This window comes from Bos grunniens, chromosome 24 (assembly GCF_055505025.1).
Source record: "Bos grunniens cultivar Pamir isolate PY7600 chromosome 24, Bosgru_T2T1.0, whole genome shotgun sequence".
In the NCBI taxonomy this organism is placed as follows: domain Eukaryota; kingdom Metazoa; phylum Chordata; class Mammalia; order Artiodactyla; family Bovidae; genus Bos; species Bos grunniens.
This window is the reverse complement of record NC_141188.1, coordinates 42557354-42576310: the sequence shown is the minus strand read 5'-3', so window position 1 is coordinate 42576310 and position 18957 is coordinate 42557354. Positions and strand designations below refer to the sequence as shown.

At 44.5% G+C, this 18957-nt stretch overlaps 1 protein-coding gene across 5 annotated transcripts in view; it reads right to left on the bottom strand.

The window, feature by feature from the left end:
* Positions 1–18957, bottom strand: part of PTPRM (protein tyrosine phosphatase receptor type M) — a 665820-nt gene that overhangs the window by 26249 nt on the left and 620614 nt on the right. For 3 of the 5 annotated variants that reach the window (XM_086373135.1, XM_086373136.1, XM_086373139.1), the window contains 3 exons: positions 16464–16561; positions 4975–5091; positions 4246–4296 (listed from right to left, as the gene is read on the bottom strand). In XM_086373135.1, the coding sequence (XP_086229261.1) occupies positions 4246–4296; positions 4975–5091; positions 16464–16561 (266 nt within the window). The remainder of the gene's footprint in view (positions 1–4245; positions 4297–4974; positions 5092–16463; positions 16562–18957) is intronic. The other 2 variants (XM_086373137.1, XM_086373138.1) reach the window with 1 other exon arrangement.

Genomic DNA, 18957 nt, shown 5'->3' with positions numbered 1-18957 from the left:
CTCCTCGAGCCTCCTTTCTAAGCCATAGGCTCTGTTAACCGTTTGTGTGTCACTCACACCCTATGGTGTGAGGAGCAAGCCCCGAGACACAGATTGGGGGTGGGAGGGGTCTAAGGTGTTTTTATGTCTCAAGACAAGCAGCTGAGATGCAGACTCCTGCTCAGTTCTTCCGTGTCCTGGTGCCATCTGTGCCGGGCACTTGGGCTGTGCACACGCCTATGTGTACAGGAAGGCTCCTAGGACAGCTTCCATCCAGACAGGCCAGAGGACCACTTTTCATTGGAACTCAAGTTTGTTAGACTTCTGTTTCTAATTGGGGTAAACACTGAATCCATGCATCTGGTCACCAACAATCAGATGCAAACGCAGCTCTTCAGGTCTGACTCCAGGGTCTAGAGTGACAGAGGTGTCTTCAGTGGTTGGCTTTCAGGAAGTAGGCATGTCAGCATATACGGACCATGGAAACCAATAGATATTTTTGCTGGAATTCTATGTTAGATCAGTAAACTGAAGAGGGAGGGTGGTCTGCCATACAACTGAAGGGGAGGCAGAAGGAAACAGACTTCAAGCATTTTTTTAAAATTTACTTTTGTTTTGAGAATAACTAAGTTGATTTATGGGCTTCCCTGATGGCTCAGGGAATCTGAGCTGCCAATGAAGGAGACATGGGTTCCATCTCTGGGTTCAGGAAGATCTCCTGGAGAAGGAAATGGTAACCCACTCCAGTATTCTTGCCTGGAGACTCCCATGGACAGGAAGCCTGGTGGGCTATAGTCCATGGGGTTGCAAAGAATTGGATGTGATTGAGCAATTAAGTACTTTAAATTGATTTTTATCCATTTTTTTCTTCCTAACTATGAATCTATGCAGGAAGACTGTGTTTTAAAACAAGAGTCTGTTTTGAAAACAATTACTTCCAGAATCAAGGCTGCAGGTAACCTGAGATAAAACTTGACTTTCCCCCTTCTCTCTTTCTAGCACTGTTTCCTGGACACCATCTCTGTGTTAGGCCCTGGGGGTGGTCTTACTATCTCAACACAAACCGTCCAGGAACCCTTTGTTCACCATCAGTCACAGTTTGTGGAAACTTAGCCAGGAAGAAATTTATGTGCTTTGAAAGATCAGAAGAGGCCAACAACTATATGTTCTAAAGATAAGAGTTGTCTGCTATCAGGGCGTTCATTTGTCTTGGTTTAATAACACAGAAGTGTGGAAGCTTCATTTCTCTTAGAAAATCATGCTGTTCTTTAGTTGGTTTAAGCATTAAGGAATTAAGCCGTCAGGGATTCACAAAGGAAAATCAACACTGTCATCTGCTAAATACGCTCTGTGACCTCAGAGCAAGATTCCTAGGTGGTTAGGAGCCCACATTTCCTCTTGCTGAAACCATGATGACAGTTGGCCAAAGCCTCCATCAGAAGACAAATGGTGAGGTTGTGCCACCCGAGTGCTCCCCTGGTTTACGTAGGACGACGGCACAAGGGTGGTCCCAGGAAAGGGGATAGCCTATAACAAATATTTCTTCATTCCAAAGAGGACAAGAGAGCACTTATGTCCCCGATACACTGTTAATTTTAATTTTTTTGAGCACTTCTTTTTCTAGGTTTCAGATCTAGCATCCCCAGATTCTGAACTCCATCCATCATGGGGTGGGAAAGGGGCGGCCAACTGATGCAAGGCTTATTCTCTTAGCAGGGTAAATGTCAGTGTCTGGGATGCAGCAAACCTCTTTCCAAAATAAACCTTGATCTCTAATGTGCTCACTACTGATGAGACGAGCAATGGAGTGGCTTCTGAGTCACTTCTCACTCTTGTTCACGGATGCGGCAGTTCCCTCTTATGCTGTTTTGTAATATATTTGGGGGGATAGATCATAGATGTGATTGGTGATCACAGCCCCAACATGTTGCAAGTTGATATCAAGTATATTTTTGTTTTTCATTAACAAGATTTTGTTGTTGTTCAGTTACTAAGTTGTGTCTGACTCTTTGTGACCCCATGGACTGTTGCATGCCAGACTCCTCTGTCCTCCACTGTCTCCCAGAGTTTGCTCAACAAGACTTAATGTGGTATAAATCAGTATCATCATTATATATATAAATTGTAATAAATATTAATGCTATGTAAAGGTGTCTGTATAGCCAAAGCTATGGTCTTTCCAGTAGTCATGTATGGATGTGAGAGTTGGACCACAAAGAAGGCTGAGCGCCAAAGAGTTGATGCTTTCGAACTGTGGTACTGGAGAAGACCCTTGAAAGTCCCTTGGGAAGGAGATCAAACCAGTCAATCCTAAAGGAAATCAATTGAATCTTCATTGGAAGGACTGATACTGAAGCTGAAGCTCCGATACTTTGGCCACCTTAGGTGAAGAGCCAACTCATTGGAAAAGACCCTGATGCTGGGAAAGATTGAGGGCAAGAGGAGAAGGGGCGACAAAGGATGAGATGGTGGGATGGCATCACTGACTCAATGGACATGAGTTTGAGCAAGCTCCGGAAAATAGTGAGGGATAGGAAAGTCTGGATAGGAAAGTCTGCTGCAGTCCATGGGGTCACAGAGTTGGACACAACTTAGTGACTGAACAACAACAACAGAAGGTGTGGTATTTACTTCATTCTCCTTGTACTTTAATGGGAAGGAAGATGCCTAGTAGAGCCTAATCCAGACAGTGTGCTTGATAAATAAGTGTGGGATAATGAATCCCTAGGTGCGTGTTCCTTCTGACAGGTTTCAGGCCATATTCCTGCTTTTCTGAGCCCCAGGCACCTCCTTGCAGAGGGAATTTGGTGTCTGTAGCCAACTTCCTTGCTGCCAGCATCAGTGAGGATAGATTCCCCTGACAGCTTAGATCCACAGAAGCTTTTCAGCTGTCTTCCTCTAGCCAGGATGGGCACTTTGTCATTTAACATCTGTTCAGCTCCGGGTCATCAGCCTCATGGGAAAGGAGAGAGGACCACCCCATGCAAAACAGGCATTGATCAGTTTCAAATTGCAAACCTTCCTGCTTGTTTGCAGAATGAAGCCCAAACCTATTTTTCACCTTTAGGTCCCTTGATGTAAATCCTCTCAAAATAGAATCAGAACTGCAGGACTCGCAAAGCACACACTTCACTTGGCTGTTTCTCTCTCTCTCTCTTTTTTTTTTTTAAAGTTTCCTTTCTAATGAGGAAGTTTAAAACCTACAAGAAGTGCTCCGCAGAAGTACTAACGATTTGTTTTCCTTAAAGATTCCAATTGCTGGTTAGAAAATCACTAACATGTCATTCTGATTTCCCCAAATGCTTTAACAAGCTCCTCATCCTTCCTTTCCTTCCACCAGCTCTTTGCTGGCTGTCTTAGGACTAAAATACCTGGGTGTTTCAGAAACATTTCTGTGCAGCTGGGATAGAGAACACTAAGAGGTTAAAAAAAGAGCAAAGAAACAAACAAATCCTTCCTTTAGCCACTGAGATGCATTTTCAGCTTATTAGAGAGCTGACTATTGTTCAAAGAACTCCATGTTTAAGTGATGGCTTTCGGATGATTTTTTTTTTAAAGAAAAAAAATATTCGGGGTCTTTTATCACTATCTGTTTTAATGCAGTTATTCATGAGTGCTCTTGCCAAGAGCCATACAAAAATCCTCCATATGCTTTTCTTTTTTTCCCTCCTGATTCTGCCTAAAAAGGAAAAAAAAAAAAAAAAAACTGACATCAAAGTGTGAGGTTCAGAACTTAAAGAATTGAGTCAACCAGAACTCCACATTCTTTGAAGTCTTCAAGCCTCCTGTCTGCTTATTAAAAAAGACAGGCTAAGGGAAAAAAAAAATGCTAAATAGTACGAGAAACAGATTAAAATAAACGAAAGTCTCTTCAGCCTTGTGATTCTATGACAAATAGGGTTTTGAAAGTCAGGAGAGGTGTTAAAAACATTGGGGTAAATGAGCCAGGAAGCAAACGCTGCCATTTCTTTATTCCCCACAACTGGTCTCGTTAGTCTGGAGACTGCGTTGATATCCAGGGGGAAGAAGGGCTGGAACCAACTGCCCAAAGGTTCACTTACAACGCTGGGGTCTCTAAGGGAACCCACCACTGGGCAACTCGTGCCAGCATCGCTAGGTGCAGCGTAGGGCTTGGCTGCAGAGAACCAGCTCTGGACAGAAGCCTGGGGACTCCACAGACAACAGCAGGGGTCCCCTTCTTGGAGGACAGCAAGGCAGAGAACTCGCCGGACACATCATCTCCACTCCCCGCCCCCCGCAGCCTACCTGTGACACTTCTCGGGATGGACTGCAGTGTGCTTCTCCTCCGGGCCCTCCCTATGTCGGCAGAAAGAGGGGGGTAAGGAGATTCCCTGTTATGCTCAGAGCAGCAGCCCCATCCATGCGCATGGGATGAGCATTTGGGATGCCGCACCCGCAGGGACCAAGGGCTGAAACCAGCATGGGAGTGAGTGAATGGAGAAGCTGGTTCATGCAGAAGCATCCCACGTCTACAGAAAAAGTGTCTGTTTCCAGGCAGACACTTCCACCTGGAAAGTCCATCATCTGCATGAAACCACAGGCTGAGAAAGGCTTGAGGACGTGAAGGGTATCCAGGAGGAGTTAGAACCCGTGTCTCCACACTGATGCTAACTCAGTACCGGGGAACCCACATGGACATACAGCATGAAGGACATTTATCAACTGCCTCTGAACAAGGAGAGAGAGACGGGCTGAACAATACCAACCAGGTTGAAAAGAAAAAGGAAGTGGACACCTAGGTGTATCTTTTGGATTAGCAGCAAAATACATATTCCTATGAAATGGGAATGATTTGCTTCAAAGATGGAAGTGAGGTGCTGCAGGACCAGAAGGTAGGATGCAGTCCTGAGTCATCACTGGCTACAGCCTACCTGCGTTCAGGTGAGACCACAGATGAATTATCCCGGATAAGTTAATGAGGCTGGTATCACTAATGTCTGACTGTAGCTTTTCAAAAATAGTGTGAAAGCTTACCTTTTCAACAGCAAATGTTCTTATCACATATTCTGCCAGTAGCTCTGTTTCTATTAGGGTAACTTTAATGTCTTTATAGATCTCCGTGTCATCTGGCCAGTATTTGCAGCATTTGACCTTTAGAAAACACAAAGGAAATGAGGCTAAAGTGGGTTTTTTTTTTTTTTTTGGAGTTCTCTAAATGATGGGTCACAGTATAATTTATAGGATACAATTTGTGCACAAAATCAGAAATATAGCTTAACTTTGTTCTTTTTAGATCACCTGTATATTTTTTTCTCTCCCCAGAATAAAACACAATTTGAGTCATGGGAGGAATAAAACCTAGGAAAATGGTCTAAAGTTAACAGATTGTATTTATACTGCAAATATCCCAGTTACAGTAACCATTCATTTCCTGTCTATTTCTACTCAGGAGTGGCCTGGAAAAATAAACTACAAAAGGTGGCTTGCAATATTTTAGCTCCTCTGAACTTTAAATTTCTTCTAGTTTTAGAAATTGATGGAACATTTTGGAGGAGACCGAGCAGGAAATTAGAGCCAAAAGTCAAGATTAGAGATTTTTTTTTTTCTGAAGAAGGCAATAACTATGTGTTTTTCTCAAGTTACAATTGCAGATTCATTTTTTGTCTAAGTAAATTCAGTGTACAAAACCTGGTGAACTCCCCGTGTTAATGATTTCTTCAGTCACCCAAGCATAAAACCTGGAGATCCTTCTCCAAAACCCAACCAAGTGCCAAGTCGAGCAAGCGGTTGAAACAGCTTTCAAATACGTTTTCCAGCTTTTTATTCCCTCCGCCACCATCTTCGTTAAGGCTCTGCTAACTTCCTGTGTGGACATCCCCTCCTCAAGAAGCTGCAAAAACCCTTCCAAGTGTGGTCCCTCTGGCACTGACTTGCTCTGCTCAGTAAACTTCTATTTCCAATGACTGCCCATGAAATTAAAGAGAAATTAACTTTGGCCTGGCATGTACAGGTCTTTTTTGTACTTGGCTACAACTAGACTAGCATCTTCATTCTTATATTTTTATTACCCTTCTTTCGAGCCACATGTATTTTATGTTCAGAGACAAGTGGTCTGCCTGATCCCCCAGCAGACCTCACGGTCCAGACTCTTACTCAGGCCCCTCCCAGTCACACAATTTGTCCAGCTGAACATTTCATCTGTTCTTTGAAGAGTATCTCAAATGCCACACCCCTTCAAAGTCTTTCCTCCATGGGTGTGAGCTCTCTGTTGATGGTCCGATAGGACGTGCCAGTTCTGTTGCTATGACACTGGGTGAGGGCCTGCTTATTACCTGCAGGCAAGCAGAGGGCTTTCTATTGCTTATTTCTGCCCCTGGGGTCCAGAGGAGCGGTCATTAGGAGAAAGGAAGCCTCCTTCCAAAGAGATGCTTGTGGGCAGCCTTCTTCGAGCAGAGGCACCTGGCTGGGCGTGTCCAGAAGCAGCAGCGGAGCCATTCTGCATCCCGCCCTCCCATCTCATCTCCCAAAATATCCTGAAATGGCTTGCCACATCTGTTTTCAGCCTACTCAAAAGCTTTCTAAATTGGGTTCACTTTAGTATCTTTTTAACTGCTTGGACTTGTGTCAAGAGGAAAGTATGTTTCCTTCTGGATGCAGGCTCTCCAGTCGGAGGAGTCGGGGCTTGAGTCGCCTCCTGGCCTTTATGTTCTGCGGACATGGATGTTTAGACCAGTGGTTACCGGGTGTCTGTTGGAGCCCAGGCGTGGAAGAACCAGATGCTCCTCTCCTCTGACCATGCTGCCCCGCTGCAGCCCAATGCTCCCCGCACGGCCTCACCACCTAAGGCACCGGACAGTCTTCAGCCCAGAATGCCAGTTACCCGGCGTCTCAGCGCCGCTTCCATCCGGCCATCACTCAGGCACCCTGTGGCTGAGGCTGCTGCCTGCCCGTCATTGTGGAGGGTGGCGGGGGTGCATGATGGGCTCCTGCCTCCAACGGGGCATGGTTGCTGGCTTTAAAATTCACAAACGTGAAACAGTACAGGAAGCAGAATAACTCCTGGATTTCTAACTGCCTTCACAAAGGGTCATTTTTAGCCAGCAGCCCAAATGATCCCATGTACAATAAAATCAGAGACCCCCGGACACTCAGGCTGTAGCTCCCAGGCTGGCCACACATTACTGTGACCTTCAGGGTGTCTTTGGAAGAGGGCATGGCAACCCAGTCCAGTATTCTTGCCTGGGGAATCCCACGGACAGAGGAGCCTGGTGGGGTTGTAAAGAGTTGGGCATGACTGAGCATGCTTGCATGCACGCAGGAATTAGGAAAGCGTCCTGTGACTTGGGGGTGGGGAGAGCTTCCCACCCAGTAGAGCTGAGAGGAGCCACAGAGACAGTTTCCAAACACTTCTCTTCCAGAGTATCACAACTGTCAGACCCAGCTCTTCCTGCCTGGACTCTGCTTTGAGACCCTGGGTTCTCATCACCGTGACCTCATCAGTGGCCAGCTCGAGGGGTAAGCCAGCAGGGGCCAGAGCCGGCCTACCCGCCCCCTGCTTCCTTATCACCCTGGCTCGAGTCCTGAAAGGAGGGAACAAGAGGCCGGCCCAGGGACTGAGAGGGACTCACTCCAGAGACGAGTGGATGGTGGCTGGGAGAGGCTGCGGACAGGTCCCAAGAGCAGAGCTCTTTGGAGGAGGGGCTCACGGTCAGTTATGCTGTCTTCAGTCTCTCCAGGCCCGGCTTCAGGGACAGATACCGAACAGACAGCCCTGAAATACTTTAGCTGTCTTGCCTCTTGGGGTGGGAGGGAGTAGGAGGGCAAGGGGCAGGAAGAAAAGACACATCCGATGGCAGCATCCTCCATTCGTATCCCTGATCACAAGTGGCTCTGTTTCGTGGATACTCCTGTATCACCAGCTCTTCGGGCGGCAGGACGGAGGCTGGGGCAGACCGTAAAGGTCTGTTTCTGTGCTCTGTGCTGGGCCAAGGACTCATTTTGATAAAGAGTCTGTGATCATGGAGGATGAAGTCAGCCCTTCATTTTGGCCACCACTGCCCCACTGAACAGATAAAACCATCGAGGAGGCGGCAGGCAGGAAAAAAGACAAAGGCACTGGTACAAGTTTTGATCCACTAAGGGATTTTCGGGCAGACTTTTTCTAAAAAGACATCCAGAGAGAGTGACCACAGTTCTATTAACAGCTGTGTCAGGGGCCAGCTGAGCGTGGCTTTGCTGGGCACGCTGTTGACAAGAGTGGGGACGTTGCAGGGAAGCACAGTGACTGAAGAGCCCTGGTTAAGAGCCACCTGCCAGCGAAGCTTCCAAGAGAACAGGTCTATAGTGTGCAGGACTTTTTGTCTTCAACAGAGATCCCACAGCAATGAGAACATTCACTCGGTTAAATATCCAGATTTCTCTGGCCCCTGTGTGATGAAGTCAGATGGAGGTGCACTTGCGTTTTTCTTGCTGACTTGTGTTGCAGCTGATGATGGGTACCGCTGAGCCTCAGGTTTCTCGTGCACAAAATGGGACTGTAGCATTGTTTTTAGGGAGACTGGAGAGTAAGTGAGACCGTCTGCCTAAAACAGTACCTGGCCTGCCCTAGGTTCCCAGCTCCTCCCTCCGACACCTGCCACATTCGGCCCTGCCCTCTCCTCTGGGAAGCACATCTGAAGCCTGCTTTAACCGCTAGAGGTCTGGATGGTGTGAATCTGGGAGAATCACTTCACGGCACCAGCAAGTCCCTCTTCAGGCTCCTGCCTCAACCTCCTCCTGCAGGGCTTCTGGTTTTCTATCTGGTCTTCCATTAGCATCTCTTAATGAAGAGATTATTCAATACTTAGAATACATACAACATCACATCCTTATCCGTAACATTTCATCTGCTGTAAAGAAACAAGTGGCCCGATGCCTCCTGTGGAATTCCAAGTGTCATCTTGCAGACCTCCCTGGTAAATGTCCTGTTCCTTTTCTCTCCTACCTAACTCGATGACAAATCATCAGCACTTTGAAGAAACACATATACCCAGGCTGCTTGTTCCTCACCTTGTTCAGCAGATTGGCCTTGACTTTTAGCCATTCCTGAAATTTAAATCATCCTGCGGAAGGATGGAGACTTGCTACCACCGAGGACAATGATTGGCGTGTGTCCCTCTCTTGGTGCCTCCATTCTTCAGTTGTAAAATGGGATAGTGCAGACTTTGCCTGTTTTCCTAGTTTTATCTTAAAGTTACAGAGGAAGGCAAGGCTTGAATCAGCTACATTAATATGATGGTTGATGGTGTATCAAAATGCAGAGGAATACTTACTGAATGAGTATAAATTCATCAAAGGTTAAGGCTATCTTTACTCAGGTCACAAAATGTCAATCTTAAATACCCAATTCGTTAAAAAAAAAGATCGATGAAAGTTCGATCTTTTTGAATCATGAGAGTTCAAGACAGAAAAATTTCAGTAATGCCTACAAAAATAATCTCTCTTCCCTTTCACGTACGAACTGGATGTCTTGGAACAACTTAAGAGATTCTGTAAAAAAACTATTATTTTGTACTGCTACATATTACCTACGTTATTATTATTATTATTTTACTATTAAACTATTTCCACATGTTATTAAGGGGAAAATCTTTCCTCTCTCTTACTTCTTCCATTGATCTTGGATCTGGTGGGTTTTTGTAGAAAAGCAAGTGTTCTTTGTATTAAGGCTCCAGGTGCACTTGGAACCTTAATACATCTTCCTTGTAGGTGAAGAAGTGAAAGTGTTAGTCGCTCAGTCATGTCCGACACTTTGTGACTCCATGGACTATAGCCCGGCAGGGTCCTCTGTCTATGGGACTCCCCAGGCAAGAATACTGGAATGGGTAGCCGTTCCCTTCTCCAGGGGATCTTCCCAACCCAGGGATCAAACCTGGGTCTCCTGCATTGGCAGGCAGATTCTTTACCATCTGAGCCACCAGGGAAGCCCATCTTGTATGTGCATTAGAGCTTATTCTGACATCCAGTGTTCATCTTAACTTTTTTCTTTTGTTACTCTTTTAGTGACACACGTGAAAGGAATTTCAAGACAATCTCTTTGGGAAGATGATAATCTTTAAAGCATCCATCAGTTCCCTTGCATCCATTATATATTGATGGGGGTGAGCATCTCTGGTTTCTTGGCTCCAAGACCCTTTACCACCTGTTATCAGAACTATTCAGGGCAGCTCAACAATCATCTTCCTACATTACTCCGAGACCTCATTTGGATTTTTAATAAACAGTTACATCCTAATGAAGTCTTCATCAAACTGACTAAATATGTTTAGAAATCATTAGCTTAAATTACCAGTGCAAAAAAGAACCTCCTTTGGGAGAGCCCCAGACTGGGTTCCCAGACTTTTGGCAGATGAATTAGTACAACAACACAGCGGAGTCGGTGGGAGTTCCTGGGAACCAGGCGTTGGATAAAGAGCTTGGGGTCCCTCCGGTGGGTTCATTAAAGAGGGAAAACAACCACAACATCCGACGCAATTTACATGCCAGGTGTGCGGCTGTCGGCAGGTGCCAAGGAAACTGACAAGCGTCCCTTCCCACAACACACGGGCTGCGGGGGATGCGCAGGGGCGACCAGGAAGCCTTAGATAATGACGGGTCCTGGCAGGTGTATGGGGGGAGCCCTGCAGGAGGGAAGTGTGGTTTCTGAGTCCTCTGCACAGGTGCTGGGACCGGAGGCCTCCCAGAGGCTCCAACAGGGGCAATTACAGCGGCCTAATGCAGGGCGCTCCGGGGCAGAGATCGGGGAAAGCTGCCGGGCTCTGACTTAATGAATCAAGTCTGTGTAAACAAACAGCGTCGGCCTGGCTCATGCCTGATTCATGAAGCACCCGCTGCTTGCAGTCAACATGGTAAGCAGCTAGTTGCTGCCCTTAAAAACCATGTCATTTTCATTTCTTCAGTGGTTTGTCGTCGCTGTTTCCAAGCGTGGAACGTGGGCATGTCGTCTCTTGACAAATGTGCAGGATGAACAATGGGAAATGGCCTGGAATGAGGTATGACCTTTTCCCAGAGGGCATGTGACCTCTTGTCAACACCCCCAGATCGCACCAGACGTTTCAAGGACAGACGCCATGAAGCACATCACTAATTGAATTCAGGCCAGTCCACGGGGCTGATGGTGGCAGGGCAGGACTCTTAGAGCTTACCACGTCCCTGCAAACTGGGTGAGGATCTGGAAGGATTTTTTTTTTTTTTTAAATAAGCTTACCAGACCTAAAATTCCTGAGTTCTGTGAGGCTGTGGGCTTCCATTTAAGGCTGAACTTGAACCGTGGCCCCTGCTCTCCCCTTCAGCTGCACACTATTAGCTGAAGTGTCCATGGCTATTTGTCAGAAAGAATTGTTTCCATCAAAAATGTCAATAGGGGCCACCTTGCATGGGACGGGTCCTGATGGAAGGAACAGAGGCCACCTATTTATTCCAAGGCAGGCAACTCAGAGTGAAGCCTGCATCCCACTAAAAGGTGCCGCGTCCAACAGACAGTGGGCTCTAGGGTCTGCGGCTTTTTCACTGGAATAATTTCACAGCATGGTCTTCCTTTGATCTGTTAGCCAAACACCATGCTGTCCCGATCTTTCCTTAAAGAAAGAGGGTTTATCATATGAGAACAGCTCATATCTAGTCACTGGGTCCTGAGACAGCACATTTTGAAATTTCAATTAAGCAAAAAATACGCACATGCCTTTATTTAAAGAAAAATCCAGTAGTGGTTGTTATTTTTAATAATTACTTACTTTTCAAAATAATTTATCTTGGGATTATTTTAACTGAAGTGAAGTGAAGTTGCTCAGTCGTGTTCAACTCTTTGCGACCCCATGGACTGTAGCCTACCATGCTCCTCCGTCCATGAGATTTTCCAGGCAAGAATACTGGAGTGGGTTGCCATTTCCTTCTCCAGAGGATTTTAAGTGAGCTCTGATGCAAATATGTTGTTGTTCAGTCGCTAAGTCGTGTCTGACTCTTTGTGACCCCAGGGACTGCAGCACACCAGGCTTCCCTGCCCTTCACTAGCTCCTAGAGTTTGCTCAAACTCATGTCCATTGAGTCAATGATGCCATCCTACCATCTCATCCTCTGTTGCCCCCTTCTCCTCCTGCCTTCAGTCTTTCCCAGCATCAGGGACTTTGCCAGTGAGTTGGCTCTTCACATCAGGTGGCGAAAGTATTGGAGCTTCAGTTTCACTATCAGTCCTTCCAGGGATATTGAATATTCAGGGTTGATTTCCTTTAGGATTGATTGGTTTGATCTCCTTGCTGTCCAAAGGACTCTCAAGAGTCTTCTTCAATACCACAGTACAAAAGCATCAATTCTTCAGCACTCAGCCTTCTTTATGGTCCAACTCTCACATCTACACATGACTACTGGAAAGACCATAGCTTTGAGTATACATAAAATCTGGTAAATAACTCAATGAATATTGTTATCGGGAAAGCAAAGCAGTGTGAAGCAGTCTCCATATCTCTTCCTCCTCAGCACACGAGGCAGTCAACACGTGTGTGTGAGATGAGTGAGGACTCAGAATCAATCATACATTTCAGGGGAAGAAACAGGTAAAACACTGAGCTGGGCTGTTTCGCAGTGAACCTGGTGGATACCAACTGCTGTAGGTGGGGCAAATTCTCCTTTGTTAGCTTTGCTGGGCATTTCCTAAGCTCTAGGAGGGAGAGACCACAAATTTATAATGCTGTCTCCTCCCTGAAAGGAGTTTGTTGCTTTTATGGCAGAGTTGAAAATTTGTTTTTTTCAGTAGTCATTACTGCTTTTATAGGAAACTACTGATTTGGGGGTGAAAAGGTAATTTATTTATTTTTAAGTATTTATTTATTTGTTTACTTATTTGGTTGTGCCCAGTCTTAGTTTCAGCATGTAGGATCTTTAGTTGTGGCACATGGGATCTAGTTTCCTGGCCAGGGATGGAACTTGGGGCCCTACATTGGGAGTATGGTCTTAGCCACTGGACCACCTGGGAAGTCCCAAGGAAGATAATTCATAAATGCCACTAGAGGTCTCAGTTGTGCTGGAGAAAAGGTAAGGGTTACCTTAATACTTACGTTTAGGAAGTCCTCAGAATGGGGCGGGAACTTCTCTAACCACCTGCCATCTAGAGACTCATTTAATCTTTACAAAATCCCTATAAAACAGTGGCATGATATCTACACTGCCCAGGTGGGGGCCAGTGGTGGGGAGCTCAGCGACCCCTTCTAGGCTGGTCATACAAGGAGCTCCCCGCATCCCCCCAGGCCAGCTTCCCTGCTCTCAGCATCTCCCAAGAGACAGGGAATCCAAAGGCGTAAATGGCTTTTACACGGTTGGCAGTAAACCTGTGCTTTTTCAGTTTTTATACTTTACCTAATAGTCCCGTAGCTTCTCCCCTCTTGTCTCATCACTTTACTAATATCCTTTACAGAAACGTTTACATTTTAATGGTCAATTTTCCCTGTCCTTTTCTTATGGTCTCTTTGAAACACTTCTAAAACAAAGGACATAAATGTGCCCTCCATATTTTCTTCTAAAAGTTTTAAAACATTTAAAACTTTTGGTTTTATTTGGTATTCAATTTGGGGCTTTTCTTTTAGTTTGGGGCTTTTCTTTTAGTCCACATGAATAACCAAAAGTGCCAGTTCAACTGATGGAAAAGCTCATGTTTTTCCCACTAATTACACATTTTCCTACAAATGCCTACATCAACATCTGGGCTCTCATTTTTTGATCTGTTGATATATTTATTTCTTCCTGATTCACGGTGTCTATCATTTCCCCTTTTGCTATGTTCTTATCTGGTTTTGATATCAAGGTTATACTAGCCTCTTAAAATGGGAAAATAATCTCTCTTTTTCTCTTCTCAGAATAATTTTTATAAGATTTGAGTTACCCATTCCTTGAGTATTTAGCAGAATATATCTATAATACAATTGGGAGTAATGCTTTCCATGGGTCACTTTTTAACTATAATTCACTTTTTAAATAATTTTTGTCTCTTCAGAATTCCTGTTTCTTTTTGAGTCAGTTTTGGAAAATCAAATTTGTTAAGATAATTGTTGATTTTATCTAAATTTTCAAATTTATTGTGATTCATATTATCTGTTATGTTAAAAATGTATCATATTCCCACTATTTGTTATTTCTGATTTCTTTTCTTCTGATTGCCAGATGGTTGTCAATTTCATCAGTCCTTCCACAAAACCTTTTTGATCACGGTGATCTTTATTATTGTTTCTTTGATTTTTATTTAATAACGTTCTGCTCTGCTGTTACTGTTTTCTTTTTTTAGTTTACCCTGTTCCTCATTTATCTTCTTGAATTAGATGCTTAATTAGTCTTCTAATAACAACCCTGAAGAACATAGATATACTTTGGGTACCATTTGCTTGGCATCCTACACGTTTACTACATGATGCTTCATGATTCACAGTTCTAAGTATTTTCTGAGTGATATGAGGGTGTTGTGCTTTGACCCGTGAATTAGTGGAAGTGTTTTCTCACCAGAGCCTAAGTGAGGACCCATCTGCCTCTGTCAGTTCCCTGTTCTGGTGCCCGGCTGGCTTCCCTCTCCTTTGCCCCTCCCCTATTTCCCCCTTGGCCCTTTATCTGAGCATCTACCCTTTGTGAGTTTAGGTTTCATGTGGCCGTCTCAGTTCAAATTCTTAGCACTGTACATGTCCAAGGTGTTACCTCCTGTTCTTGGTGGGCTTTAGAACTCAAGATCCAAGCTCATGAGACTAAAGCCCTACCCCACTTGTCAGGACCCATGGGCACCATTACGTCAGCCTCTAGTGGGAGCCTGTTGCCCCCTCCCCCCTTTCTCTGGTCTCTAGTCCTTGCTTCTTCTCTGTTCTCTAGTAGTTTACTTTCTTAAGAGCTAAGTGAAACATTTTTAACATTTATGTTTACATATACATTTATATTTTATATTAAATACATTAAAACTCATTTACATTTTATCTACAATTTCAGGATGTTTGTAAGAGGAGGATTTTCAGGTTCTTTGGCTTGTCATCTTTGCTAGAATTTTAACTATCCCACTTTTTAAGTCTCTCTTCTTCCTGGTTTGTGCTTCCTGAGACCTTCTGAAAATCCATTTGTAAGAACAGCTTTATTGAAGTGTAACTGATGTACTGAGTTGGCCCAAAAGTTCGTTCGGGTTTCCGTAGGATATTAAGGAAAAGCTCGAATGAACTTTTGGGCCAACCCAATACAGACACCTTCAGGCGCACAACTGGATGGCTTCTGACATAGTGAATGCCCTTGGTACGATCACTACAACCCAGGTCAGGGGCAATATCCACCACCTTCTGCGGTTTCTTATATGCCTTTGGGCTTTGTGCATGTGTGTGTGTGTGTGTGTGTGTGTACTGAGAGCACTTGACATGAGGTCTACCCTCTTAACAAATTAAGTGGGTGACGCTGTATTGATGACTACAAGCAAGCTTTGTACAGCAGATCTCTAGAACTTGTGCCTCTGGTGTAACTGAGACCTTATACCCACTGAACATCAACCCCAGCTTCACCTCCCCCAATCCCTGGCACCCACTCCTGCACTTTCTGCTTCTGTGACTTGACTCTTCTCTATCACTCACGCCTATGGGTGGAATAGTCCAGTGCCTGCCCTGTTTAAGTGGCTTACTTCACCTGACCTGACATCCTGCAGATGCAACCGAGTTGTCAGTGGCAGGATTTCGTTTTTAAGGCTGACAGAGAATCTTACGAAACAACCCCTCTATCACTTCTGCCCCTAATATTTCAATTGGAGGCTAATCTCTAGGCGCAGAGTAAATCTCACAATGTCAGTGTCTCTAAGAAGTGACAGTCCTTCAGCAGAACCATGGAAATGGCCTCACTGTTCAGCAGAGCAGCTGCATCCTGTGTGTCTTCTCTCTTTCAAATTCCCCTTTGGGAATAATCCTGTTGAATCCTATGACCGAGATCTTAACTACTGAAGAATTTCCTGGTTAAATAAAAATAGCTCATCTGCAGTTAATACAGATGAAGCAACCCAAGGCCTCGGGGGCGGCGTGTGGTCCCCACTTCACAGGTCAGGAGAGGGAGGAAAGGGACGATCTAAGCGAGAGGAGATGCTGGAATTCTAAGCCTGGGATTGACTCTGGGCTTCCGGCTGTTCTCAGGGAGGACTCTCCCCCAGGTGGGGAGTGCAGGCCTGCCTCCTGGGGCTCCCCTTGTGCTCTGACACCCAACCACCAGCCCGCGTGCGTCACTACGTTTTTGTGTTGTTGTGTGCTCAAAATATCCGGGTAACAACTGCTTTTAAATCCTGAGTGCCTTTCCTGTCTGTTGCTATCGCAACACATGAAAGCAATTCAGGCTATGTTTACTGATAATGTATAAGCAAGGACAGCAAGCCAGAGGAGGAGCCTAGTGGTTAGCATTTTCGGAAGGACACAACACTGCATCCAGGGCTGGCTCCTGCCCTCCTTCACACAGGTGTCTAAGGAAGGAACAGATGACTGGGAGGCGGAGAGGCCACTTACCCGCCCCACTTCCACCAGGTTGGTCACCATGACAATGCTCGCTGTGTTCTCGTGCCACACCATCCTCCAGAAGTCAGATATCGTCTCCTGCATCGGCCCTGCAGCAAAACACAGCAGAGACGTTTGCTGTCTTTGGGAGCTTGCACCTGCGGCACTTCTGCAGCTCACAAAGAAATCTCCGGACAGCCGCAGGCAGTCCCTCATCCCTCTCGGTGGACAGAGCTCTCCCTTCTAGTGCTGATGTGGCGGTGGGGGGCACTCTTCCTATAATAGCACCCTTAGAAACACAGGATTTTTCACTCATGGCTTAATTTTCTCATGTCATCCAACGCATCTGTATTTGAGCCCTTTTTGCCCTTCTTAAATGACTGCTGTGAAAGAAAGTTGTTTCTTCATCATCTAGCTATTTATCTCTATAATACTCGAGAGTGTGATTTAAAAAAAAAAAAGGGGTACCATCCCTCTTTCTGCTAACAACTGGCGATATCCAGGGAAGCAGTCTATAGAATGAAATGAGCCTCTATAGGAAAGATGGCCTTTTCTGGTTTCTAGTATTTTTCTTAATCTGTGCTATCTGTCAAATTAATCTTTTCTAGAATTTTCACCTAACACCTTCCAGCGAGTTCGGAGTTTCGAGCACTTGTACTTCCTGTCACTGACCATGACCTGCTTTCCCAGCTCCTGGGATCTGAGCATTAAGGAGCTCTTTTTATGGACTGGAAAAAAAGAGGGAAAATCTGCCAGTGCTATATACACTGTAAAGGCACAGAAAGCTGGAATTTAAACTTTCTTTAAATGTAGATTTTTTAAAAAAGACCCAAACTCTATGTTCAAACATGTTTGAGGGTCTCCATGTAATAGAATAAATCTTTTTTGGATAAATCTTCATGGTTCCTATTTATTTCAGTGTGTCAGTAATACATAATTAAAAATCTAAGGTTAATTAGCATATTAGCCTTTTCTACTAAAATTACAAAGGACTTATCTCTGACTACTCCCAATTTACATGCAATTTTTCTATAGTGTTTATCACTTTTTGAAGCCCACCATGGATGCTATTTTAATACAATGTTTATATTTTCACATTTGTCAACTTCTTTGCTCCCTTTCAAACAATTTTAGAACTTTTGTCTAGCTCATCTTTTAATTTTTCACAATCATCAAATATATTCTTCAGGAATTTCTTAAGGTTCTGCTGGTGGCAAGCTCTCAGAATTATTTGCTGAAAACATATCTAGACAGTTCTATTGGGTGCGTATCTCTAGAGTGACGTTTACTCTATGGCTTCCATTTTAACAGCATAAGTCTTTATACGACCAGTAGACATGTGGGGATAGGAGAGGAGGACGCCGTCAGAGGTGGACAGGCTGGACAGCTGTGCTCTTGGATCTGGATGTTGTAGATGCCCAGGTTTGGAGTGTGAATATGTGAATATGTGAGTTTGGGATCTGCCTCTGGCTTTGAACCGACTGTGTGATGTGGAGCAAGTTACTTGGTCATGAAAAAAGACAAACAACCCAATTTACCAATAAAAATGGGCAGTGCACTTGAACAGACATTTCTCTAATGCCCATCATCATTAGTCATTAGGAAAATGCAAACCACAGCCACAGTAAGATACCATCTCATACCCCCTGGGATGGTTATAATTAGAGAAAAAAGCCAGAAAATAACACTGCGACCTTAGTATCTGCATCTCTCTTTATCTACATACTGATTTCAGGAACATGGCTGAGGGTTATTTTGAGAATCTGTGGAATGAGCACTGACTCAGGCATTTTATACAGTCACATGTCAGAACAAAAACCAGGTGCAAAAAAACCCCCAAAACAACAATAACCCAAGGTGCATTTACATTAAAATAGAATGAGAAATGGAGAGGATAAACTGGAGGTATATTTAAAGCAATTTGGGCTGTAAGTTGATCAATTTTTAAGCCAGATGATGGCTACGTGAAGATTCATTGTACAATTCTGTCGATTTTTGTTCATATTTGAAGTTTTCTATGTCAATATTAAAAAAAAAAATCTCACCAAGAGATATATTATCATTGACTGTAGAATCTGGTCAGTAAAAACAGAGATATTTCTCCACAAATTATTTTGCAGAAATCAGTAGGTTAAGCCATAGGTTAGGGAGAAGAACTTCTAATCTTCGTTTGCCTTACAAAATGAACATTACGGAAATTAAAGCTTCTAAAGCCCAAGGCCATAAAAGAGCTGAAGATGCAAAAAAACAACAGAAAAGCCAACAAAGAAACAAAAAAAAGGGTGCATTTAAAGTTATTTACTGATGGTCACTTGCTGGCTGAGCAAAGGGGGCATACCTGGCCCCTTCAGTCACTGCCCGTTCCTCTTGACCAAGTATCAGTTTCTCCTTTTTCTTCTTCCTCACTGTCAAGCTTCCTTCCCTTTTCTCTGAATACAAATGTCTACTGTTCCTCCTGCTGCCGTGACGACACTCTTCCCCTCCTCGTGAGAACCCCTCCACCTCC